Below are 26422 nucleotides of genomic sequence, written 5' to 3'. Positions count from 1 at the left end.
TAAAATGTCAACAAAGAAATGAAGGTAGAATGAGAAAAATTCCAACAAGAACATTTGATTAAGTCAGGATTTCACTACTCCAGCAAAAGTCACCAAAAGTAGACTTAAGCCAAGGTTACAAAAGTCGACAAAATCAGGACAAAGCCCATAATTACACAGCTAGAAGCTTCACTTGTAACTGACATGCTTGATTACTACTGCATGTAGCTGTCTTCCCTCATCACTGCACTGCACTATATATATCTAAGCATGATGATCGCATATACTAGTGCTACTAGTTTTAGGTTGTTGCTAAAACCAAATCGCCTTGGCATTAATGAGCCTTTGCTTCAGAGATCCATCAACATGGAGGGAGATCACATCTTTGGCCGAGCCAACGAACTCTCCACCGATAAACACAGCCGGGACGGTGGGGTTGCAGCCTAGCCCTCTCAACGCCCACTCCATCTCCTTGCCTCTGGACTCATGGTCAAGCTCGTGCACAGCCGGGCTAGCTCCTAAATCGTAGAACAACGCCTTGATGCTGTGGCACATGCAGCAGGAGCTTTTTGTGAAGATAACTGCAGCCTTCTTGGATGCTAACTCCCTTACTCTGTCCATTACTCTGAATCAAACAACTTGTGCTCAAAAACCAAGAAATGATCAATGATGTTTGAATTCGTGAAATCAGAGGTTGTTATTTATAGAGAGCAGTTGACAGTTCAAGTTGGGAATCATACAGTTAGTTGCTTTAAAGATATTTGTGTGGATAAGGAAAACAACGCTTCATGATTTCTTGAAAGTGACCCCTTTAATTTGTGGTGCGGACAAGTTGTTGACACATGGTGTGCATATCCGTACAGCCAAAACAGTCAGCAGCATATATTTAAGACATGATCATCATCAGTGGCATGCATTCGGATTCTAATAGCCTGCTGCTGCCTATGATGAAAATAACATTTGCAGGTGGGGAAGGGGCAGGAATTGAGGTTGGGATATATTCTATCTATCTTTTGGACAGAAAAAAACTAACATTATTGCAGCAAATGGAGTTGCATAAAGGGCATTGCTACTGCTAGAAATGGAACTATAAAATGTTAAAGAATCTGCACATTTTTGTGTGTGGTTCACACAGATAATCAGATTAGTGATAATAATATTCTCCAAATCAAAGGAACCAACTTTTTATAATGTCAACTCCTTTAGGAAAGTGTGAAAATCTGAGAATGGATAATGCAGCATCAGGGTTAGGACAAAATTTGTTAAAATTGAAATGAGAGGGCTGGATATTTCTCAACTAGTCTCTGTTGTTGGATCCTCATGAGCTTATGTGTAAACACAGCAAAGGATAAGAACTTATCCAGTAACATTCCCACTTTAGGATAAATTTGCAAGATTCTTGCACCAATGATTTTACACAGATGATAAATATGCAGTTGGTGTTCACTGTATATATCCGAGCATCGAGTTTGATCCAATATTATATTTGAGTGCGCCCACATGGCTCTTGAATTTCTTTTGTCCACAGTACAATTAATAAGTGTTTCAGTATAAATACTCGATGATCAGTCTTTTATTGTAAGACAAACAAACATATACTAGTAGAAATTACTTTTGAACTATTTTTATGTTTATTTTTTCTCTACATGTGTTACAATCTATCAAATAAATTTTGAATGGTTAGTCTAAAATTCTTAGATGTAATGCGTCTAAAATAAGTTGCGTAAAGATACCATATGGCATAGTGTAGATTACTGAGTAAAAAAATAAGTTAACTGACATCTTGTGAATAGCAAGAACTTAATATTAACTATGATCTTGTTTGTGTATTTCCTCCCTTGTGGATGATCATTGCTAGAGGGGAATCCTAATTGTGAAGTTGTGGAATCCGCATAAAAATGCTCACAGAACACTTGTCATCCCATATCGCTATATATCCAATCATAATAAGGTACAGTAGAATTTCGGGTTTTACGGAATTTTGTTAGCATTTGAATTCAATCAATATGTGGATGATGTTTTACTTTAATAATGATTATCAATCTATTTTTATTGTAATTAATAGTTAAATATAAATATTTTATATTAGTTATCGATAGTATTATAGTTGTAAATCATTAAGATGGTATGATGTAATTTGTAATGGACCACTCAAAACAAAAATAAAGAATAAAAAAATTTAAAGAACACATATTATGAGATGAAACCAAGTTGGACTGGATTGGAATTTGTTCAACATGATATGGGCTTCCTATGACTAAGACAAAGCAAGTGACCCATGGAAGGCTGGTTCAGGTATTGATGATCGATTGGTAAAAATGATATCTCATAATTAAAAAATTGAAAATTCAAATTTTATGAATATGAATGTATATCTATTTCTATAATAGTTTGTTATTATTTTGTTTGAATTATTAATGTATAGATTTGAATATGGATATCGAATGAAGAAATGAATTATATAATATAATCAATAATTAAAAATGAAAGCATTAGTGAAGAAAGTAGGATGATGAAAGCATAAAATTTCAATTATAACCGCTGCTTTAGTTTAGCGGTAAGAAATAAGTCTTTAAGAAGCAAAACATGTGACAACCTATGTAATGTATGTAGCCCTAAGTTGTTTGTCTCCCTTCTTTTCGGTCAGCAACTCATCATTACTACTACTCATTGCTTCTGCCCTCAATTTACTCAAACTTACAAACTCATTTTTCACCTATCTAGGTTTTTTTTTTTTTTTGTTTAAATTGTATAAATTTCCCCTTGTATTTTAAAAATTCAATAAAAATTTTCCTTCTAATTTGAAAATAGGCGAAAACACCTTCCATGTATTTTAAAAATTCAGCTTAATCGCCCCTCTTCGTCAACTATAACTAATGATGCTAACTTTTTTATAAAATGACCGTTAGCCCTTGTATATTACGTATTATTCTTTTTTTAATGACAGATGGATCCTTATTGATTAGATGAAAGTCGTCAGATCTAATCAATTAATTTTAATCCTTAGATCTTAAATTTATAAAAAAAATTAAGAATTTAAATTTATTAATTTTAAATATATATTATAAAAAATAATATTTCTTTAAAAAAAACCCTACTCCCACCCCCCAACTCCCGCCCCCGCCAAGCCCCGATCTAGGCAACGTCAGTATAAAAAATAAAGAGGGAGACGGGCAGTCGTTTCCTAGAAAAGAAAAAAAAAAAAAAAAAATAATGTAATTATTTTTTGGTATTTTATATTTAATATAAGTATATTTTTAAATAATTTTATAATAAAAATTAATAATGTATAATTAATGTAATTTTTTTATTTTTTGGTATTTTATATTTAATATAAGTATATTTTTAAATAATTTTATAATAAAAATTAATAATGTATAATTGATGTAGGTCGCTCAAAATTAGGATTTCCGGATCGGAGTCGCTAGGTCGGGCAACCGGGTCGTGATCGCTGACTCTCTCTTTCAAGCTACCTGGAGCGGATCCTGAGAACACAGCAAAAGTCAGAATAGCCGAGAAGCTCTCGGCGATGGCCCTCCGATACTTAAGTCAGAAAGGATGGGATCGAAAATAAGATAATGGGATCGAGTTAGAACACAAATTGGCGGTAAAAGTAGATAGTCAAAACGTATTTAAAATACCATAAATGAGGGTATTTATACTGGTACGGTACCCTCTGTACGCGTCACACGTGGCTCCAGTGAGGGCGCGCCACGTCACCCTCTGTCGGACCTGCAGCCGCCGCTGCTGCAACTGCACAGTGGGCCCCACCATGCGCAGTCATAGGTTCAGTCCTAGGTGCAGGCATGATGACAGTTTTGGGTGTAGAGCTTGTGCCAAAAGTAGGAGGGTATTTCGGTAATTATGCAAATTTCCTCATCAATAATCTTTTTAATTCATTATATTCATATTTGTTAAGATATTTAAATTTTATATTGTGATTTTAATTTTTATTATTAAATATTTAAAAACTTATATAATATTTTTTAATTTTAAATAGATATATTTTAAAAAAAATTAATCTTTTAGAGAGATAAAAATGAAAAAAAATACTCAAAACAAGTTAAAAATAAGTAAAAAATGCCCAAAAACTATTATATAGTCATATAGAGCATTTTAGTCATAATAACAATAAAAATTCATGCAAGGATGTCAAAACAATCCCTCAATTGAACCACTTGCGTGTGCAAGGATTATTTGCTAACAGCAAGGGGAATTTTTTGCAAGGATTTATAAAAAACGAGGAATTTTTTTTTGCCTATTTCCAAATTATAAGAGTTTTTTAGCCTTCTAAAAAGGAATTTATTATCTATGATTTTATTGATTATTAATTGAGCTGTGATAAATGATTATTATTAATTATGATTAACAAAAATTGATATAAAAATTTAATTTATTTACTATGAGAATTATTTGTATCATGAGTTTTTAGATGCAATAAATATATTAATCACATTCGTAAAAGTCACGGTCAATAATTATTGTATGATGGTGATCAATAATTTTTTACTACGATTATTAACTTTTAATTATAATAATTAAATATAATTAAATATTATATTTCTTGTTGAGACGTAAAATTCATTGAGAAGGCTCAAATATATTTTGTATATATTTATATAAAATTATTCTTCAACATTTGAATTCACCAAAATTATTTTCTCAAATAAATATTATTCATCAAAATTCAAAATTATAGGAAAAAGTTATTTTTTTCTTTTATTTTTCATGATCTAATTGAGAGTTATGAGTCCTTCTTCATTAAAATATGGAAAAGAAAAAAACGAAAAAGATAAGTATGAATATTCTGAAACTAGCTAGGGTAGTAGGTGGTGAATACTTTCAAGTGTTGGTGTGGGAAGAAAGACAAAGTGACAAGTCAGCACTTTAAGACAAAGGAAATCTTTGATCACTTGGAGATTTTGTCTTTAATCCTTCTCCTCACATAATGGAGATTAATTCCAATAATTAATCCCAATTATCCACCATTAATTAATTCAACCCTCCACTACAGAAATGGGCCCATAAACAAATTCCCCCCCCCCAAATCTCTTTCATCCTCACAATGAAAAATTCTTATGCCAACCAAATTTGGTCGAATCAAACTAATCGTATTTTATTGTGTGATTGATTATGTTACTGAATTATATACCAATTACACAATAAGTGTATTGCATTTAATTAAGTTTCGCCCAATCAAATCCGAGTTATAATTTTTCTAATTATAACTTCTATCATTTTTAATCTCTCTTTATACATATACACCTTATACATATATATAGCCTCCCTGAGAGGTAAAGAATCTTAATCATCAAACCCAATATTTATGAATTTGAATTATGGGAAAAGAATGAGTTTATTTCCATACAACCGACCAAACTGACCCTTCATTAATAATATAATTAATTTGAACTTTCCGACGACAAAATAACCGACATTTGATGCTTAAAAAATGGTTCTTTTTCACTAATTAAGAATCACATAATGATAAGGATGTTTAGTAATTCTCATTTTTGTTTTCGGTTTTAATTAACATATATACCATAATAAGGTAGTGGAGAATAAGGTATAGTTGGGCATAATACTTTTTTCACATTGAAGCCCATAAATATCATGAGATACGTGTAAATTATTTACCAACATTAGATGTAGTAAAAATTGTAGAAAATAAACAAAGAATTGATTTCTTGATATGCAACTTGATTTTGTTATATTCTCCCACGTCGAAAATACAAGTGGTTTAGCATGTAAGAATAGAAAGCAGATTGCAACACATCGTCGTACGTGTTTGAGCAGCCAGCAGATATATTATACGTGCAATCATGCATCAATCCTATAAGTATATGTTGCAAGAATCCACGTACCCAAATATCTCTCCATACAAATATATATATATATATATGCTTTTAAATTATTCTTTAATTTCTTCCTCTGGCCCTTGAGATAAAAAGGGCAAATAATCAAATTCTCTATATATCCCACTTCTCACCCACTCCTCCTATATATATACTCCACAACTGAACAACTTTCTCAGACATCAAACAAACTTACCTCCATCCTGACAAGTATTAACCAAGTCCATATATAAGACACGAAACCTACGTTGTTTTCTTTTTCTTTTCCTTTTATATATACCTCATTTCTTAGGGTTGGACGAGAAAGATGGAAGCGGTGAAGAGGTTGACGGCGGAGAAACCGGTGGTGATATTTGGGACGAGTACGTGCTGCATGTGCCACACCATTAAGACACTAATAAGCAGCTTTGGAGCAAATCCTATGGTTTACGAGCTGGACCAGGTGCCCAACGGGCAGCAGCTGGAGAGGGCGCTGGTGGCGGCATTGGGGCAGAGGCCGAGCTTTCCTGCGGTGTTCATCGACCAAGAATTGGTGGGGGGAGCGAATGAGGTGATGAGCCTTCATGTGAAAGGAGCGCTAGTCCCATTGCTCAAGAAAGCTAAAGCCATCTGGATATAGATATATATATCTATATATAGCACTTCTTCAACACAAATTAATTAATAAAAAGAGTAGGATATATATATATATATATATATATATATAGAAGATCCGTGTATGAGTAGTAGTCAGGCAGTGAGTCATCGAGTATGTTTTACACGTGATGACTGCATGCTTGCTTTTCCATGTAATCCTTTTCTTGTGTTTTTCTTCTTTTCTTTTTCTTCCTATCTAATCTCAAATTACGGTACTGTAATTTGGACCTACCCTGAAATCATGTATTTGTATGAATACACTCCTAATAAAATACAAAGAGTTGTATTATTTTGTAACATAAGGTCCAAACTGCCCGAAACTGGTGTCATTTGTTGGGCTTGAATAATTGATGAGGGCCACACACGGCCCAGAATTGTGAGCTTCCAAGGAATATCTCAAGAGTTGAGAGGAGAAATGAATTATGATGATGGCGCCACCTTTTTTTATTTTTTTTATTTTATTTTATGAAAGATTTGAGATCTGTAAATTTTCCCTCCCCTCAGTCCATTTATCTACACTAATAACACAATCCAATCAAAACACAACTCCAGCACGCATCCTGGCCACATAGAAAGATGAGGTGGTCAAACTCCCAGTCCAGTTCCGAATCCCAAATTCGGACCAGTAACAGCTTTTTCCCTCCAATCCCATGGCTGCACCAACAGCAACTCCACCTGCTTCGTTCTCACTTTCACTAAAGTCCCAACCCAGCAAACCAAGAGCTACTCATCTTGTAAACCAGGGGACTAGAGAAACCAACCACCGTGGCCGGTTTCGGGTGCTGGCCGTGCAGGGTTCAGATGGCAGGCAGAGGGCACCTCCTGGAGTCGATACAAGAATTCACTGGGAGAATGAGGATGAGGGGTGGATAGGAGGAAGTAGCCCCAGGTCAACACAGGAGCAAGTCAAAGACGACGATGATTTGCTGGGTGAAAAATTCTCAGACTTGCTTGACAGTTCAACTGATTCTTATTACCAGTACTACTCATTCTTCTCAACTGATTATGGTTTTCTTGTATGTTCAGCTAATGAATAGATATTTTTCATCAGTGTTCTCAGCTTATTTGCACTTTACATCCTCCATTTTCCTCATAAATTGACAAGCAGATGTTTTCTATTTTGTTTGTATTTATATTTAAAATGGTGCCCACTCAGGTTTTTAGGAGTTCCTGCAAATGCTGATCTGGAAGAAATAAAATCCGCCTACCGGAGGCTGTCGAAGGAGTATCATCCAGACACAACCACACTTCCTCTAAGAGCAGCATCGGACAAGTTCATGCAACTAAGAGAAATCTACAACGTTCTAAGCGATGATGAGAAGCGCAAGTTTTATGATTGGACACTGGCTCAGGAGGCAGCAAGCAGAGAAGCTGAGAGAATGAGGATGAAGCTGGAAGACCCATACATGCAAGACATAGAGAACTGGGAATCGATTCCAGACATGGTGGATCGACTGGGTGGGAGGAACATGGAGCTCAGTGATCAGGCAAAGCAAGCTCTCACTTTTGATATTTTGATCATTATATTCTCTATATGTTGTATAATATACGTCGTCTTCTTCAAAGAACCTTATTAGTCCGATACTTCAAAAGAATGGCATAGTTTCTACTAAAACTTATCCCTGCAAAGGATACAGTGATTATGTGTATATGGAAATTGTTCAAAGGCAATAGGTGGTACATGCAATGGACTCTCAGAAACTTTGCTACTCAGAAATTTGTATGCATACTTCTGCAATACTGTGAGCTACTGATTTTGAATGAGAAACTGAGTTGCAAAACATGTATTTTATATATAATCTGGAAAGAAGAATCAGAGGAACGGAAGCATGGAAAAAAACTCAAGCCATTCATTTATTGACTAAAGAAAACAACACGCCCACGGGCAAATGTAGACAATACATCTATAAAGATGTGAAAGATCAGACAGAGCTTACAGATTACATCGACTCATCTGCGATTTTGGAAACGGAAAGTCTGAGTGTCAATGAAATCTTTCAAGATAGGGCTGTTCCTTTCAATGGAAGCAGTCCTCCGCCAATTCTCTACTGCTCTTCTCACAGTTGAAGCTGCCGTTTCTATCTCCTCAGCAGTGAACTTGTGTTCTATTATTCCCAAAGGACCAGGCTGCAGTACCTTTATGATGGTTTCGACGTCCTGCTCCAGCTGCCTGTAAAAGGAAAAAACAGCAAAGGCATGGAGCAGCAAGTTTAGTTAATGAGTCACTAGAACATTAACATTGCCTGGAGTGTATTTGATGAAATCAAGAAATCCACTCACTGATACAAGAAGAACAAGAACTAGAAATACGGAAAAGAATACATCAAACTAGCACTATGAACACCACAATCCTTTCCCATCAAACAAAATCTCGGACGTGCTCAACGAAATTCCTAACAAGACTTCACAGATAGGGGATTCCGACATTGAAAATGGCTTCATGGAGTTCGAAAAATTCTCCCAAACTTTCCTACAGAACAACTACCATAAACTATCAAATATAAGTAATTGTCCAATTACCAGAAAAATTCCAAAGAAATAAACCATTCTCTCTTTTCAACCAATGTGAATTACATTGCGTAAGAACAACACGAAATATCCACAAACCCAGAAAAAATAAATAAAGAAAAAAAAAAACCCTTGAAAGAACAACAGCATAAGAAACATTATTCGAAGCCACATACCGAGAGTATATTGCAGAGATCAAAGTTAAAATTTTGAATAAATCGGGGAAAGAGAACCTGAAGATTCTTGAAAAGGGAAGAGCTGATGGAGTTAGCGTCATCTTCATATAAGCTCCACAAAGGAATTCGCGAGACTTTACAGAGAAACCGTTTCGAGAGAGGAATTTGGGTAAAGGGTGAAGTTTCTATTTCTTCTCTCTTCGTGTTTCCTTTTCCTTCTCTTTGTTTTACCTTCTTTCGAAGGGGAGCGCCGCAAAAGGGTAGTCGTCCGTATAAAGACGCGATTTTATGATATTTGTTCGCGACTTTTAGAAAAGTTGCCAAAGGTTGTCAAGTTTTTCCTCTTCTTTTTAATTTTTTCTTTTTTTTGGTTAAATTACCAACACTCTTCCATAAAATTTAGTATAATTATAAATACTCATTATTGTTCAACAAGTTACAAATACCCCATAATTTTAACACATATCTAACAACGAGCTCACTTTTTAGTCTTTTGAATTATAATTTTTTAAAATATTCTTACAAATTATTATAATCTATGAATTATTTACTTTATTCATTCTTAGATATTATTGTAATTTTTGAAATATATATTTGTTTTAAATTCAATAAGGGTAAAGTAATAATTTTCACATCACCGTGGAGAAGCTACATGATTATTTTTCTTTTGAGCATTATTTGTAATTTTTTAAATAACAAAAATATTCACTTATGTACTTTTTTTTTTTTTTTACTCTATAATTTGTATACACCGTAGTATTTGTGTTTGTTTTCGTTTTTCTTTGTTTCGGTGAAGTTTTTGTATAAATACGGAAACAAGGATCAACTTCTCAAAAAACCCATCAAACATGAGTAGTAAACAAGCTAGAAAAAAGGTGGTATAATGTGTTCTACGTACATATGGAATGGAGACACAAAAGTGTGTGATCCTCTGCTTTTCAAGAATGCATCAAATAGACGGGCAAGCATTTCACTTGACAACAAACAGAACACAGGAAACCTGAACACTACGAACCTGAAAACACAGACAAAAGCACAACAGTAAAATCCTATACACTCATTTCTATTTACATACATGTAACAAGTTCATGAAACGGAATGGCGCCTTCTCTTCTGAAAAAGTAACCGGCTTTCCGAGTTGCCCTTGCCCCCCATAGTCCTTATGTCTTTAATCCGGAACAGTGAGTTGAGCTTGCTTAACTTTTTCGTGAATGATTTGAATAACTTGTTGGCAGGGTGTGATCTCACCAGCTCCTGTTTCATGGAGACGTGGTCTTTTTCAAGATCGGTGAGTCGCATCCTCATTCTTGCAACTTCCAGCTTCAGTTCACGGTTTTCCCTTCTAACAGATGCATAGTTATCACGTGGTGAGATGCATCCGCTGCCTGCACCGCTTCCTGAGCGATGGGGGAATATTCCGTTCATTGAGCCAAAGAAAAATTGATTGTGGCCCCCCACCCCGTTCATGGCGTTCCTCAACCTGATCTGTTCAAAGTACAGAACTTGAACTGCCATTTGCACTGGTAATCGTTCGTTCTGAGCCGCGTGGCTGCAGGCCTCTTGAGAAAGTTTTTGGCAGTCTATTGTTTTGCAGAGCCGGTAACGTTCTGAGTCCTTCATGTTCGGATGAACCTGTAAGATGGTAAATTGTAAAAAACTTGACAGTGTAAAATGGGGTGTGAAAAGCCTCATGTTTAAACTGGACATATTTCTCTTTTTCGTTTTCTTTTGAGATTTTAGTGGCGGCTCACCTTGAGAAAGATGTCTACAGCTCGGTATAATCCATCATAGACCATACGAGCATGGTCTGGCAATATTTCTGCAAGTGCTATAAATTTTGATGGTGTCATGTTTGAGTCTAGTGCAACTTCCGCAAGGTAATTGTCCAAAAGTTTGGACACTTTAATGATTGAACTCTGTTTTGGAGATCCAGGGCTGTCAAAGTCATAAACCATCTCACTTTCATCCCTGAGTTGATTATCCTCTTCATCATCCTCGTCAAGATTTAAGAACATGGAGAAAATCCTCTGCACTGAATCTGTGTCGTATAAAGGGCTGTGGTTGTTTCCATGTGAATGTGCAGGAATTAGAATATCTTCAATAATTGCTTGATCCAACTGCAGACCGATCCGCCTCTCAAGATCAGATCTGCAAGAAGTGGATGCTGATGTGGCTATTGCAGATTTCAGCAAGCTTGAAAGAAATGCCATTGGAACTGTGCTTTTTCTTGATTGGGTTGGTAATAAACCGACAATCGTCTCAACAGTGACCCTTTGTTTCTTCAGAAAGTCAAGATCCGAAATATTTCCTTTCACCAATTGTGGGTCTCTTACTACAAGGCCTTGAAGGGAGTTTTGGGCATAATTTATCAGAATCCTGCTGATCATATCCTGTTTGAGCCCCTTTGTTTTGACAGCCGACAAAACCCTTTGAAAGAAATCAAGACTCAACAATGTGAGTGATTTCCCCCACCAATCCGACGGTATTTCACCATCTGCCCCAGAGTGTTTTGAAGGGAAGTTATGCTCAAGCTTGGACAATCCTGAAGTTAGCTGCTCTTTGCATGCATTGTTTGCAATTCCATTGATTAGCCGGCTAGCGAGGTTGATCTCCTCAGCAGTTGGCAACAGACCTTCACAATAATGAAGTACAGTTATCGAGTTTGGTATGCTTGGGAGGACAGTATCCTTGAGGTATACTTCGGTTCTGGCTTCTAAGTTCTTGTCAGAAAATTCTTCTGTCATTTCAAGAAAATGAGCTGCACATCGCAGCATCCCAACGTTTGATACTGTTATTTCAATGTTCACCCCATAACAAAACTTTGCAGCCAGCTCAAATGCCTGTGATCCACCAGGAACACCAGAGAGATTCAACCTTGATATTTTGGAATCCTTTGCCTCCGACACTAGTTTTCGTATTCTCCCACTTCGAGAAACTAGAGGGAACTGCAGAAGACAGACAAATCAAAATTACCATCCCAGAATGAGGTTTTCTACTTAGAGCCATACTTTTGTGTAAGATATTTCTCCGAAGAATCCGCTTGCCATAAAACATCACTGGTTGAAATGTTTTCACTTCATCTGATAATATGTACTTTCAGAACGGCTTTTATGTGATTTCTGAACTTTCTAAATTCAATAGTAAATAATGGTGGTAATAGTTCAACTCTTTGAAACAACTTCTCACAGACCATTTGACTCTATCACCAACACGATTTTCTCTACTCAGTATGTAAGAGAATCGATCCACCAAGCAAATCAAGATTGTCAGGTGCATTGAAAATCATATTTCTTGATAAAAATTGTTCTTACCTTATGAAGTGCAAAGCTTGCTGTTCCGACTTCAATGGTTAGATCACTGGAAACATCAGATAGCGGCCTGCAAAAACAAAATATGAACGAGTTGGAACCGTCGATCCAGAACTAACAAATCCAAATACGAAAATAAATCAACATCTTCTTCCTACACATGCATCTCCATGTTGGAATTTAATGAAGCTGGAGCACATATCCCGAGGGTTTACTTGGACTCGCCTACAGTGAAACCTTGGAACCTGTGGACTCCGTCACTCATCTTGGCCTTGAGACTCTTTAGCTATAACATTGATGGCCCAGTACCAAAAATAAGACATAAATATAGCCACCAGAGTGGGACAGCTCAATCTATGCTCCATTGATGATAAGGCAGGCATTTCAGAGGTAACTTTCTGGATCAATAATATACAAGCAAGACTACTTGTGTAACAGATAGGTTTCCTTAACGGTCTCGTCTGGCTGAGTCGATAGGGTGAACTAACATGTAAGCAGGGAGCCAGAAGCCTGGGGCCTCAGCACCTATTGCTCCATACGGAAGGTGAGCACACGCGTTATTGACCACTAATAATGCACATGCTGCAATTAGCACACCAAAAATCTAGTACTGCATCATGGACACCTCCCTGTTTGCTGATGGTGAACTTTGGGAAATCCACAGGCTGATCTCCCATTTTAATGCTGGAATTCATAAAACTAATCTACTTTCAAACCCAAAGTACAGCAGTCACAAAGGCGTGATTCTAAAATTTCAGGGAAAGCCCATCAATCTTTTTCAAGTGGGATTCTTATTTTTAACTTGCGTTAAACTGCCAAGCTGGTTAAAGAAGCCAAGATCATAAAATTCAGTACCTACCAATTCTCCTGATTGGTGGGCCAATTGAACATCAATGTGAATGCTCACAAGAACCTATGAATCAATATCCACATTCAGAATCCAAAATGGGATTCAACATTGGGGTTCAGTTTCACATTCAAGAAGAAAAATGAAGCAGCACACAATCTAAGTATTTCTGAAAATGTAGAAACACATTACCATTCAGTAACATGCCTTGCACTTGAACTGGGACGAAAGGACCTCTTCCCTGATATGCTTGGCTTCAGTTCCGCAACAGTGACAACACCCATTTCCTCAATAAAGCTTCAAACTCGAAACTTCAGCTTTGGAAATTTGAATTCTTGAAAATATATATAAAAAAAAAAAAGAAAGAAAGAAAGAAAAAAGTGCTTTTTCCCTCCTACAGAAACTGAACAAAAATGTTCTTTTTAAACTTCTAACAATGTACTGTAAACCCCTTCAGCTGGTCACACACAGACATGGCTCTGCACACACTCAGTGTGGGTAAACTGCGCGTTTCTTGATTGGGAAAACACAGAAGAAAGAGTAAGCAGGAGTGAGGAGAAAGTTCATCACTACACACGCACACGGACTCATGCAAGATTAAAGATTTTCCAAAGCCACTTTCATTAACAAAAGAGGGGTTAAATAAAGTCAAGAACGCAAACGCATTGGTGTCAACTTTTCGGTGAAAGGTAGGGTGGGGGGGTTGAGTGACATTTTAATCTCTTTTCACTGTGTTTTTGGATCTTTGAAAAAATTTCACATGAATCCTCAAGAGTGTAGTGGCTTTTGGGGTTTGTAATCATCATGGCTGGTGAAAGCTACCACTTGCGAGATTAGTTTTTAAAATCCACAGATTATGTGTAAAGAGAACTAAAGTGGAAGGCAAAGTTAAGTTGGATCAGGGATTATTACATTAAATTAAGGTAACATGTCGGGGCTATTGCCAAACACCACCTTATTAACTAATCCTTCTTGTTTGTTCTCCCACTAATAAATCTTGATTCTTTCATGCTATCTTATAACCCCCACAAGGGAAAAGGCGGATTGGGGTTTCTATTGTATTTTTATTTTATTTTAAATATACTCATTGTTTATATAAAAATTACGTCAGTCAATTTTATCTACTCAATGTAAAAGAAAAATAAATTCATTTACCCTCAGGACGACAGTTATTCATGTTCTTGTTTATATTAATCATATTAGAAGTATATGCAAAATCGAGGATTTTGGCGTTGAAGTTGTTGATTCGTATATGTTTGTGTATTCACTTGAGTTGTGCATAATTGAGCAAGGGCAGGTATTGTCAGCAAAACCTCTGTTGTGGGTATGAAGGAAAGGAAAAAAAGAAACAGACAGATGGAAGGAAGGTATAAAGAAATGGATTGCAGGGTGGGGCATTGATTTCATATGATGGAGCATGCGTCATTTGTAATAAAGCCCTTACATTATTATTCTTTAGACCATAAGAAAGCTATAAAGATGAAACGCAGCTGACCTAATCATAACACCCATGCCTCTCCATTCCAAAATGCTAACTTCCCCTCTCCCATAATTTACTTCTCATTATTATTTTCTTTAAAACATAATTACACTAAATTTTTTATAATTTAAAAAATTATATTTAGTATTTTCGATATTAGAAGAATTATAACATTCAACTACTGTTAATTAATATGATTGATAATAAATAGTCGTAGCAAATAGTTATTGTCTACGGCCACGTACCGGTTGTTGGCCATAATTTTTGCGAGGATGGCTAAAATCATGGTAAATGTTTTGACCATGACAAATAATTTTTTCATGGTGGAAAGATTAGTTTTTTGTATTGGTTTTATTTAACCGTAGTTAACTGTAGCCGTTACCATGGTTATTAGCCATAGCCACTAATATTGTAGCTAATAGTAATTTTTTCTCTTGTGCGAGGTTTACATCTATATAATAAATAGGTCAATCTGTTAGTCCAAATATACTGAATTTATTGATATTAGTGATTTAACAGTTCCAAAATCTACTCTTCATAATGAATTGCATTTATTATAAAAACAAATCCATAAATTTTGCAAAATATCGCACAACGAATAACCGGAAAATGGTAATAATGATTGTTGAAGAAGACACACTAAAAGATTGAGGTTGTAATGATTTTTCAATAGTTGTGATTTGTGTGGGTACATGACACAAAACAAAAGGCTATTAGTATTAGCAAAGCACTTGAGACAGGCAAATTTCCTACATCAGTGGCTGAGGGGAATTGCTCTGGGGGCCCACCTCATGTTTTTAGGACCACATTTGCCGGCTTTTCTTGACATTTTTACTTTTACTAATTAATGCACCCCAATTATTCATTTTTAAGTAATTTAAATATCCATTGCTTCTTTCTCAATTGCCTTAATCTTTCTGGATTGTATCATATACAGATTATCATGTGTGGGAAAATAACCAAAAAAATAATATATACTTTTCAATTTGAATGTCAATACATAAAATTGTAATTTACTTCTTTATTTGTGTTGGTAGTTGTGATTTGTGAATTAAAAAGTTAATTCTTCAATTATCGCTTATGTATATATATAATTGTTTATTTTTGGTGCCTTGATGTAAGAAAGAATATTATTTCGGACATGAGAATTCCAATCAAGAATGAGTATCATTCTCCTAGGTTTCGGGATTCCAAGCAGATAATTGCAATTTATTCAAATTTTGAGGAAAAAAAAACAGCAATCATTTTTCACTCCAAATTTAAGGAAGATGTCACCTGATCTACGAGCAATGGATGCATTTTAAATTATTCTTGGATTACAACTTTTTTTTTATTTTTTTTACATTGGACCTTTTTTTTTTTTTTGTTATGAAGTTGTGGATTCGACGCTGTAATGATGTGGCAAAGACATGTGAGCCCAAGTCAAATTTCTCTTAAATTTTCAATAATTTCAAATGACACGAAAATAACCACAACAACTAAGAATTCTAAATAAGATTGAATTGCTATCAATAGGTGCGAAACGAACTTCCACCTAAACAAGTGATTTTTTTTGTTGATGTGACAAGTAAATTTTTTGCCTGTGTGAAACATGGATGATATGACGTACATTTGAATCAATCCAATTTAATGAAATTAAATCTTCAGTATAATTTTAGGGATATGAAAATGCTGCTCAATCAACTCTTAAATTTTCCAATCAGTTCTTATACAAAGGAATTTATGTAGGTCAAGAGAGGTAACAACTTGAATTTCATTTGAACTGCTTTGAGTCACTGAAATCTTAGTTCATTAACATGTCTATTCTTTAGCGCACTGGACACGTATTTCATTGATCATTTCACTTGGCCTACCAATTTTTGTGTATTGTCCATATATTATTGCTTTAATTATCACCGAAATTGTTATTAATTTAAGTATAAGAAAGTGAACCCTTATCTTATAAAGCATTGTTAATTTATTTTTGAAAGCATAAAGATATGGTTATCCATTTTTTAAGGAGTCCAAATTCGTTTGTTAATTACTTACTTATTTTTTTTGTTCAAGTATTTTTTTTTTATTGTAGATAAAAAAAACAATTTGAATTTGAATTTGACTTAAGATGAAAAATATTTTAAAAACAACAAAAATATCATAGTACGAGGGCAATCTCGTCCCAAAAATTGATCCATGGGGTTGGATTTTATACTTTATTAGTTCAAGGATTCGAATGCAATTTAAGGTAAAATTGAGGGTTCAAAATGTATTTACGGCCTAAAAAGTGAAGACAGAATAAAAAATCATGCGGAAGAAATCGCCGAAACGAGGCGGTAGCCCGGCCACATGCTTCAACCTTTTAAGTTTTAACCCAACCCAAACCCAAACCCGCACCCACAACAGTGTTCACACCACAGTACCACACTGCCACAGCTTCTATCTGGATCCGACCCTATTTCTTATCATACCGTTTGGAATACACGCCGAGATCGCACTTCTGACACAACGATTTCTGTGAAACAGCAAATAAGAAACGCACGGTGCGGAGGTCGAACAAAAACATTGCCCATTCGCGCGTTTATCCAAAATCTTCTCAAACTTAGCGGCTACGAGTCGAACAGAGGCGATGAACAGTTTAACGGCGAGCTTCACTACTCGATTCTCACCCACCGCCGCGCATTTCCCTGCACGAGGTCGTTTCTCTGGGCGTTCGTTTCTCATTCAACCTCCTGCGCGCCATTGGCGTTCCGGAAGATGCGTATGCATGGCGGTAATTACTAATTCTTATAATTAAATGAATAGTTTAAATCCGCGGAAAGGAGATCGTTTTCGAGAATAAGTTGCCTTGTGTATTTTCTTAGATATTCTGTTAGTATCGTGCTACTGATGCTATGAAATTGTAGGAACCGTATTTAATTACGAAACTGGAGTCCGCCGAGAAAACGTGGAAAGAATTATCGGTATGAATTTTCTGTGTGAGTGAGTTGGAGTTTGCTCTTAGCTTTGTGTGCTTTTGCTTTTAAGTAGCTCGTGTTTTTGATTTAATTGTTGGTGTGAATTTTTTGTGCATTTGCAGGATTATTTGTACTACAGTTGTGCTGTGATTGTAAAAGTAATTCTGTATCTGTTGCATTATGCAAGCTCGATAGAGCTCATGGACTGAACTTCTTTATGGACAAATGAACTTAGTACAGTGATTTAAAAATAGTTCTGGGGCATAAATATAACTTTCTAGCAAAGGATTTACGGATCTTGTACAAGGTACACTGAGTTAAAATAATTGCAAGTACTATGATAACTTGGGATTTTAAGTGGGGCACATGAGATAATTGCTTAATCTTATCGATTAGCTATAGAGTTTGTGGAGTACAAGAAATATGAATGCTGATGTTTGTGTTACACTTATAACCTCCTGAGTTTTCTGCATGTCAAGATTGATTAAGAATCCATGCTTACTACAGGTTGATTGTACCTTCCTCTTGCACAGTTCATTGTTGGGTTGTACCCCAGGTTTTACTAGTTTGTGTGCTAGATTGGTCATTAAGGAAGAAAAGACATCCATGAGTATCACTAGAAGTATGTTGCCATAGTTGCGGAGAAAAAGTACGCTTGAAGTATATGTGCTATCTTGTTTTGTAATTTCTGCGGTATTATATGCTTTGGTTTGTTTTTTCAAATAAAATCTAGCGTGATTTAGGTGTTGTAGCACCGAAGAGGAGAGAGATTTAAAATCTATCTTGTTATTAATAGGTTGAAAATGTATGAGACAATGTGGCAGTCACTGGGTAAAGATGATGATCAAGTCATTGTACCTTGGAGTCATAAATTACAGGAGAGTCCATGAAACCCAAAATTGTAACTGTTAATCCTGAAAGGCATTTATAGATTGTCCAAACCCTGGAGATCAAGAGACATAACTTCCACTTTCTTTTCAAAAGGTTAGCTGAGTGCCAAGAGGCCAAGAGACAAAACCTTCATGGCTTCACCCAATACGGTGTTCTTATTGCAGGATTGGTCTCAGATTCATGTATTTGCAAATGTTGAATTTGTAACTGTTCTTTTCCTTGGAAAATGACCTGACAGAGTTCATTTATTTATACCATAAAACCAAACTTCAGGTGAAACTGGCTGATCCAGATGTAGTCTCAAATCCAAGTGAGTATCAGAAATTAGCACAGTCTTTGTCAGAGCTTGATGAGGTACTGCTCCTCTAAATTCACCAAGCTATGTGAATCTTATTATCTTTAATACTTTCATAATAAGTTCCTTGAACCAGTAGGTTGTATCAACATTTAGGAGCTTCAAGGAATGTGAGAAGCAACTAGAAGAAACGAAAGGTTTATTTCACTCTCCTCATTCTCTGATAAATATGCAACCAATGGGGTAGGTGAAGTTGGAACCTCTTCTGTTTCCCTTGTTTATGTATTCACCGAGTTCTTTTTCCTTAGTTCAGCTTTGGCAAAAGAGGCAGGTAATGATGAAGACATGGTCGAGATGATAGCTTCAGAAATTGAAACCTTAACCAAGCAAATCAATGAGCTTGAAGAGAGGCTAAAGGTTTTGTAATCTCCTTGGAAGCTGGTTAACAATTTCTCAATCTTTCCACTTCCTAGGCATCATTATAATATCAATCCTTTACCTCTCCTCTTTTTATCTAATAATAATAGGTTTTGCTACTTCCCTCGGATCCTCTGGATGCGAGAAATATAATGCTTGAAGGTTAGCTATTCTCTTTTCTTCTAAAGTTGCATGCTGTTAAACAGGCTTGTACATTGTTATTCTTCATTTTGATACTTATTTGGTGGGATTGTTAAGACATTTGATGTTCCTAATAGTGAGGGCTGGTACTGGTGGAGATGAAGCTGGACTTTGGGCTGGTGATCTTGTAGGTACATGTTTGTTTTTGTTCTTCGGAATGCGTATGCTCTCTTCTTAACACCTGTTAACATGATTTGTAAACATTACATTGTTTTTCCTACGTGGTCAACATATTTTAGGTACGCATGTATCAGAAGTATAGTGAACGTAATTCATGGAAGTTCACCCCTCTCTCCAGCTCTGAGGTAATGCATACCTGTATGCTGAAGACATGTGATATCACTTGGCAAGTAGCTTAATAATCTTCCCCTTTCAAGGCTGAAAAAGGAGGATTTAAGACATATGTAATGGAGATAAAAGGGAAACGTGTCTATAGCAAACTGAAATATGAATCTGGCGTCCATCGAGTTCAACGTGTTCCACGAACAGAAGCCCAAGGTCGTGTTCATACATCAACTGCAACTGTTGCTATCATGCCAGAGGTAACTTCATCTATAATGTGACCATTCTCATAAACCATGTTATTTCAATAGGTTCGGCACCCCTTTCCTAAACCAGTAGGGTAATCAATTCATGCCAATCTATGTGGTCATGCATAGGTCCTTTGGCAAGTGGTGCAACCATTTGCAAGGCAATATCTCTGGAATCATGTTATTATATGTTTATTTGAATATTCCAATACATCTTGAGTGCTGATTTTGAGTACCCAATTCTTTCGGTCATCTCTTTTACTATTTTTCTGTAGCATATGAATTCAGTGGCTAAAATGCAATATGATGTCCACTCTAGTACAGAGTATTTATTAATGTGAACAAGGGATTATGCCACTGTCTTATTTTTGTTTCGTGTTTTTTGTATATCAACTTTGATCAGTGTAGTTATTCTATATTGATCTCCTTCTTTGGGTTCAGGCAGATGAAGTTGATGTGGAAATTGACCCAAAGGATATTGAGCTTACAACTGCAAGATCTGGTGGTGCTGGAGGTATGTTTCAGTGAACGTTTTCAGGGAAATTTCCTCCCAACTATTTATCAGAGCTACTGATGGCTTTTGATCTACAACCATTTCCCCCTTGCACTACCTGCCAATTTTTTCCTGCATTCTTTGCCTGCCTGCCTCATCATGCATGAATTTCTAATGCAGGGCAAAATGTCAACAAGGTGGAGACGGCTGTTGATCTTTTCCACAAACCAACGGGAATAAGAATCTTTTGCACAGAAGAAAGAACTCAACTTCAAAACAAGAGTCGAGCTCTCCAACTACTGAGGGCAAAATTGTAAGCAAAAAGTAGATTGGCATTTCATATAGCCTTCATCTTAATAGAGTTATGTATGTACACACTCCTATACCAAGTGTATCATGATTAGCTGGTGTTAACCTCTTGACTGTTAACATTGTCTCAGATATGAGATCAAAGTAAGAGAACAACAAGAGAAGCTAAGAAATCAGCGGAAAATGCAGGTTTAGTTGCATTCATTCTCTCACTTACATCTGAAAGAAAGATAAATTAATTTTCTGTAATATTTCTTCATTTTAGTTGATACTTCATTCATCTTATTCAGAAAATCCTTGCTATGCTATAGGTATGTCCCTATAGAAAAAGTAGCTCTCATCTATATATAAGCAGAGGATTTTGGCTAGTGGAATCATATGATGTACTGCCTACCTAGTATAAAAATTCTAGTATCCAATGCGTTGTGTTGTAACGTATTAACCATTAATGCTTTCTTTTGGTTTCCAACAAACGCTTCTAGACCAGGACTATGCATCCTACTCATACACTTTTAGAGAATAAATCATCTTCTAGTTGTCATTTTGACCGCTGCATCCTATATTTCTTTGTTTTCTTCAGAATTACAGGATGAAAGTGTAAAATTATTCACCATAAGAATTAATATATGTGCACCTTATGAATTATGTTGACTTGGTGTGTGATCAATTGATCTCAATAATTTTATATTGCCTCCACCCCTGTTTATAAGTCCTTCACTTAATACATGATACCACCTCCCCTGTGTGCATGCTCTTAGAGCAAATTCATATTCGTCCTGGACAACTGCATCAAAGCTGCAACAATTATGTGGTTTTCATTATGCTGTAAACCAAACTAGACTAACACTTACAACACGGCAGGTTGGGACTGGTGCACGTGCAGAAAAGATCAGAACATACAACTATAAGGTATTTCCAGTGTTCGATGACTTAAGCGTGAATAGCAGAATTAAATTAGAGTGTGGAAAACCCCACCGTTTCCAGAAGTGGATTATTAACCCACTCTCTCCTGCATTCCAGGACAATAGGGTTACTGATCACAGACTAAAAATGAATTTCGAGCTTACTTCCTTTCTGGATGGGGACATTGAGACAGCTGTTCAGGTATATGATCTTTGGCATGCTTTCTATCATGTATTTTCATTCTCTTCTGCGAGCCATTTCATTCACGTCATCTTCGCACTCATTGGTTCATGAAATTATTGTTGATTGTTTGGAAGTAGAGGTCCCTGCAGTGCTAATGTTTTTATATGCAGTCATGTGCTACCATGGAGCAGAAGGAATTACTCGAGGAGCTTGCCGGGTCTGTGGGCGCCATGGCCACTTGATTATCATGCTGCTTTGGATATTCCATGATTTTACGTTAGATACAAGGTGCAGATTGAACAGATGCATTCAACAGATTCAGCTTTACACACATACTGATGTAATGCCTTATTGGTCCTCACATCAGCATTTGTCCCTTCGGTATATAGCTGTGATTCTCTCTATAATTACTATGCCTTGCTTGTTCAAGGGCAACATAATCGGACTTGATGTAATTGCAATGGGGAAATTTTGTGTTGAGTGATCAATCCCAAAATGAAGAACTTGAGTTCATATTTGTTTTAGTCATTCAGATGCGCAGTCAAGTGTTGTGTGCATTTTCATTGTGGTGAGTTCTCAGCCTACTATTACCATTTATTCGTGCGGAATGTAAAGATGATGATTGCTTAACCATTTAAGACTCTATAGTGGAACTAAACTTACTTAAACTGAACAAAACTACATCTATTTAAGTTGAACGTAACTAAAATTCCTTCCACGCCTAGATTTTGGATTTTCAGTGAAACTTTTAAGGAGATTCAAATGCTTGTTCAAATGTATTTTAGAAGAGATGTTTTCTTAAAAGAGAAGATATGGGGGTAAATCTACTCTTACACTGGTGAAAATATATTTCTTCACATGTGTTAATGCGGGAAAAAGTATGAGGATAATTTGATTATAAAAATATTTATTTGACTTACAATAACAGTAATAAGTTAATTAAGGATTGATATAGAAATATTTCTTGATTTTTTTATTAATATCAACAAATTTGGTGAATTTTTTATTAACTTAGGGATTTATTTGTTAGATGGAAGTAAAATTCAGGAGTACTAGACATAATTTTTCAAATTACAGAAAATCTATGGTAATTATACTAAACTCATGGGAGGGGAGTGTAAGTATCCTAATATAATTTTTACTCAACTCTTTTCCCATATAGTAAATTGCATTAATGCTATTATTATATTGATTCATTTATTGAATAAAAATAAATATTAACAAAATTAGAAAATTTTAAATTATTAAAAAAATTTAAATAAATTACATGAGAGAACGGTGTAGCTATTCGTAAAATCAATAAATGAGGTTCAGGAAAAGAAAATCTGAAACAAAGTGTTGTGATATATCTATAATCCATGAACCGCTTCTTCACTACTTCCCTAGTACTGATTCATCCGGCAACAGGATTAACCGTCCAAATTCTTGCCACGCGGCATAACGCGCAGGTCACCACTACCAAGCGTCAAACTCTCTCTCTCGGCTACGCCCGACACAACACTAATGTCCACCAACACTATAAATTCTTAGTTTCGTGGAGCTTTTTGTTCTCCATCGTAATATGCTGAGAAGACTGTTCCTTTCTTCCTCCTCGGGACGCCGCTTAATTTCTCAGCACACCCCATCTTACAAATCGGCGACAAAATTAAATAACTCGGAGTCTTTTTCATTTTCTTGGCCATTGTCGATCGTTTTCTACCGGCCCATTAACTTATCTAGAGTCTTCGCCATGGCTGATGAACGCTCCTCCAAAACGGCCTCGTCGGAAGCCCACAAGCACACTAACCGCCTTGCCGCGGAGCATAGTCCTTACCTTCTTCAACACGCCCATAATCCTGTATGTTTCCTTCCGAATTTATAAATTAAATGGCGAGTATTTATTGATGTCCTAATAGTCTAATATCCCCATCTAATTTCTGATGTTGTTTCACTTGTGTTAATTTGTTTTTTTCCTCTCTCTCTCTGATCCTGTAAATAGGTTGATTGGTATCCCTGGGGTGAGGAGGCGTTTGCTGAAGCTCGTAAAAGAGATGTGCCTATCTTCCTGTCAAGTATAGCACGTTCTCCTCTTTTTTCTGTAGTATTTGGCTCATTCTTTGTGTTCTTATATCATCAAATTAACATGCTACTTTTGATTTTGTGCGTTCTTGCTGTGGTCTTGCATTTGAAGTTGGTTACAGCACTTGTCATTGGTATGATTTCCTTCAGTTGTGTTACCCGTATCTTGCTTGAATTGAATTTTGAGAGATTAATTTTCTCGACTATGTAATTCTTTTGCAATTAAGGTGTCATGTAATGGAAGTGGAATCTTTCGAGGATGAAGAGGTGGCGAAACTGCTAAATGATTGGTTTGTCAGTATCAAGGTGAGCTTCTCGACTTCTTAGAGATTCTTCCTTGTTTTCATCTTGACCTAAACCTGTCCTTTTGACAGGTAGATAGAGAAGAAAGGCCAGACGTAGATAAGGTATGCATTCGTTTGTATTATCATCATCCAAGTGCGGGTTTCTCCCGTTAAGATGAAACTAGAATGGCCTAGACTTCTGGTAAAAAAATTTCGTTTTGTGTAGCCTTCGCTGGGGACTTGCATTAGTCAGCATGTCCTCCTTTACATTAAAGCAGTAAGATGACCACAATTTTAATCCCTCTCCTTTTTGGCCTTTTTAATTGTTGCCATCCTATTTCAGCTCCTTGAGGAATGAATATTTGTGTATCTGTGTGTCTCCTTAATAGAGTGGGAGGCAGTAAATGGTCTAGACATTGTTGAATCTTTTTTATGGTAAGGTAGATGAGATTCTGTAAATTCAGAATATCTGTTTTTATATTTGACAAACTTTTCCTACTAAAATCAATTAATTGTTGGAGTTTCTTGACTGGAAATCCACACACCACAACATAATAGTTTCTCTTCACATCAACCACATTTCTTTTCATTTGAAAGAACATTCTCTTTCTACTGATGTATATATAGCTCTGTTTTTTCTGTTACATCTCCAGGTATACATGACATATGTCCAAGCGTTATATGGTGGTGGTGGTTGGCCTCTAAGTGTCTTCCTTTCACCTGATCTAAAGCCCCTGATGGGAGGGACCTACTTTCCCCCAGATGATAAACATGGCCGGCCTGGCTTTAAAACTGTACTTAGGTAACAAGTGTATGCTGTAAGTTAACTTCTGGATTGTGGCAGACATTTTTCTTGATGAAATTTATTGGGGACCTCAATGTTTTATGGATGGAAGTATCCCCTTAGGTTGACAAGTTTTCTAGATAACCCTATAATTTGTAAAATTCCTTTCTATTTAACAGGAAGGTGAAAGAAGCTTGGGACACTAATAAGGATGCATTGGTCCAGAGTGGGGCATTTGCTATAGAACAGCTTTCGGAGGCATTATCTGCTACTGCGAAATCAACGAAGATCCCCGAAGCGCTTCCAGAAAAGGCAGTGCAAAAATGTGCTGAACAGGTAGAAGTTTCTGGCATAAGACTGTTTGAAGTTTATATAGCTCTATTTTAAAGTTGCAACATCTCTTTTTTAGTTTTCGTCTACAGTTTTCGGACATTCTTCTTTACTCTTTTCATACCACTTGTTTTTCTTGATTTTAAGTTGTCCTCTTATGGGTTGAAGCCACGATGATTCTTTGCTAAAATCCTAGCTTATGTTAGCACTCTTGTTAACATGGTCCTGCATCGGGGTGACAAATTTAAATTCTTTGTTTGCAAGTCTGCTGGAATAGTGCATGCCTATGTTAGTAGTTTCATGACTACATTTTGAGGTTGTTTATTTACAAACAAATAAATCAATTCTTTTGTTGATTTATGACCATCCTCTAAACCACTGCTTGTAAGCGCCTAACTATAGTTTTGATTTTGTTATAGCTCTCAGACAGTTATGATTCGAACTATGGTGGATTTGGTTCGGCCCCAAAATTTCCAAGACCAGTTGAAATCCAGCTGATGCTTTATCATTCAAAGAAGTTAAAGGAGAATAGAATGCCAGGTGAAGCAAAGGAAGACCTAAGTATGGTGGTGCTGACCTTGCAGTGCATGGCAAGAGGTGGTATCCATGATCATGTTGGAGGTGGTTTTCACAGATACAGCGTGGATGAATGCTGGCATGGTTAGTTCGCCAGGAATTATTTTGCGCTATTTGACATGGTGGATTTCTGGTTATTGATCAGTATTTGTTTTCGCCCTTGCAGTACCACATTTTGAGAAAATGTTATACGATCAGGGGCAGCTTGCTAATGTTTACCTGGATGTTTTTTCTATCACAAAAGACGTGACCTATTCCAGTGTATCTCGGGACATTCTTGATTATTTGAGGAGAGATATGATTGGCCCAAATGGTGAGATATTTTCAGCTGAGGATGCTGATAGTGCAGAATTTGAAGGTGCCTCAAGGAAAAAGGAGGGGGCCTTCTACATTTGGAACAGCCAAGAGGTACGTGTTCCTCACATTTCAAGTGAAGAATGACATGCCTT

At 36.2% G+C, this 26422-nt stretch overlaps 7 protein-coding genes across 9 annotated transcripts in view; 4 read left to right on the top strand and 3 right to left on the bottom strand.

Moving 5' to 3' along the window:
• Window positions 31-667, bottom strand: LOC105163178 (glutaredoxin-C11). The gene has a single exon (XM_011081429.2). The coding sequence runs from the start codon at window positions 598-600 to the stop codon at window positions 292-294; it is 309 nt and encodes a 102-aa protein (XP_011079731.1). The 5' UTR covers window positions 601-667; the 3' UTR covers window positions 31-291.
• On the top strand, window positions 5736-6490 carry LOC105163177 (monothiol glutaredoxin-S2-like). Its single transcript, XM_011081428.2, has one exon. It carries the CDS (start codon window positions 6142-6144, stop codon window positions 6451-6453), a length of 312 nt encoding a protein of 103 aa, XP_011079730.1. The 5' UTR covers window positions 5736-6141; the 3' UTR covers window positions 6454-6490.
• LOC105163176 (NAD(P)H-quinone oxidoreductase subunit T, chloroplastic) lies at window positions 6627-8141 on the top strand. The gene is made up of 2 exons (XM_011081427.2): window positions 6627-7449; window positions 7627-8141. The coding sequence occupies exons 1-2, from the start codon at window positions 7121-7123 to the stop codon at window positions 8045-8047; spliced, it is 750 nt and encodes a 249-aa protein (XP_011079729.1). The 5' UTR covers window positions 6627-7120; the 3' UTR covers window positions 8048-8141.
• LOC105163175 lies at window positions 8301-9425 on the bottom strand. Its single transcript, XM_011081426.2, has 2 exons — window positions 9212-9425; window positions 8301-8640 (listed from the first exon to the last, which is right to left on the bottom strand). The coding sequence occupies exons 1-2, from the start codon at window positions 9259-9261 to the stop codon at window positions 8421-8423; spliced, it is 270 nt and encodes an 89-aa protein (XP_011079728.1). The 5' UTR covers window positions 9262-9425; the 3' UTR covers window positions 8301-8420.
• On the bottom strand, window positions 10031-13981 carry LOC105163174 (BTB/POZ domain-containing protein At1g03010). Of its 3 annotated transcripts, XM_020694280.1 has the most exons (5): window positions 13502-13977; window positions 13322-13375; window positions 12466-12532; window positions 10906-12099; window positions 10031-10786 (listed from the first exon to the last, which is right to left on the bottom strand). In XM_020694280.1, the coding sequence occupies exons 2-5, from the start codon at window positions 13351-13353 to the stop codon at window positions 10241-10243; spliced, it is 1839 nt and encodes a 612-aa protein (XP_020549939.1). In that variant the 5' UTR covers window positions 13354-13375; window positions 13502-13977; the 3' UTR covers window positions 10031-10240. The 3 variants fall into 3 exon arrangements, with proteins under 3 accessions (XP_020549939.1, XP_011079726.1, XP_020549940.1); XM_011081424.2 differs by lacking the exon at window positions 13322-13375 and having other exon boundaries at window positions 13502-13981; XM_020694281.1 differs by lacking the exons at window positions 13322-13375; window positions 13502-13977 and adding an exon at window positions 12621-13285.
• Window positions 17160-22465, top strand: LOC105163173 (peptide chain release factor APG3, chloroplastic). Its single transcript, XM_011081423.2, has 15 exons — window positions 17160-17535; window positions 17669-17725; window positions 18884-18964; window positions 19045-19102; window positions 19219-19322; window positions 19433-19484; window positions 19601-19650; window positions 19763-19828; window positions 19901-20065; window positions 20495-20567; window positions 20727-20859; window positions 20987-21044; window positions 21717-21764; window positions 21876-21959; window positions 22112-22465. The coding sequence occupies exons 1-15, from the start codon at window positions 17392-17394 to the stop codon at window positions 22181-22183; spliced, it is 1245 nt and encodes a 414-aa protein (XP_011079725.1). The 5' UTR covers window positions 17160-17391; the 3' UTR covers window positions 22184-22465.
• LOC105163172 (spermatogenesis-associated protein 20) overlaps window positions 23324-26422 on the top strand; it is a 5947-nt gene continuing 2848 nt past the window's right edge. Inside the window, exons 1-9 of the mRNA XM_011081421.2 lie at window positions 23324-23778; window positions 23920-23992; window positions 24112-24133; window positions 24227-24305; window positions 24374-24406; window positions 24937-25085; window positions 25247-25403; window positions 25817-26057; window positions 26140-26381. Of these exons, the coding sequence (XP_011079723.1) occupies window positions 23503-23778; window positions 23920-23992; window positions 24112-24133; window positions 24227-24305; window positions 24374-24406; window positions 24937-25085; window positions 25247-25403; window positions 25817-26057; window positions 26140-26381 (1272 nt within the window). The 5' untranslated portion in view covers window positions 23324-23502. The remainder of the gene's footprint in view (window positions 23779-23919; window positions 23993-24111; window positions 24134-24226; window positions 24306-24373; window positions 24407-24936; window positions 25086-25246; window positions 25404-25816; window positions 26058-26139; window positions 26382-26422) is intronic.

This window comes from Sesamum indicum, linkage group LG6 (assembly GCF_000512975.1).
Source record: "Sesamum indicum cultivar Zhongzhi No. 13 linkage group LG6, S_indicum_v1.0, whole genome shotgun sequence".
Classification (NCBI taxonomy): Eukaryota; Viridiplantae; Streptophyta; class Magnoliopsida; order Lamiales; family Pedaliaceae; genus Sesamum; species Sesamum indicum.
This window is presented reverse-complemented; position numbering and strand designations above follow the sequence as displayed.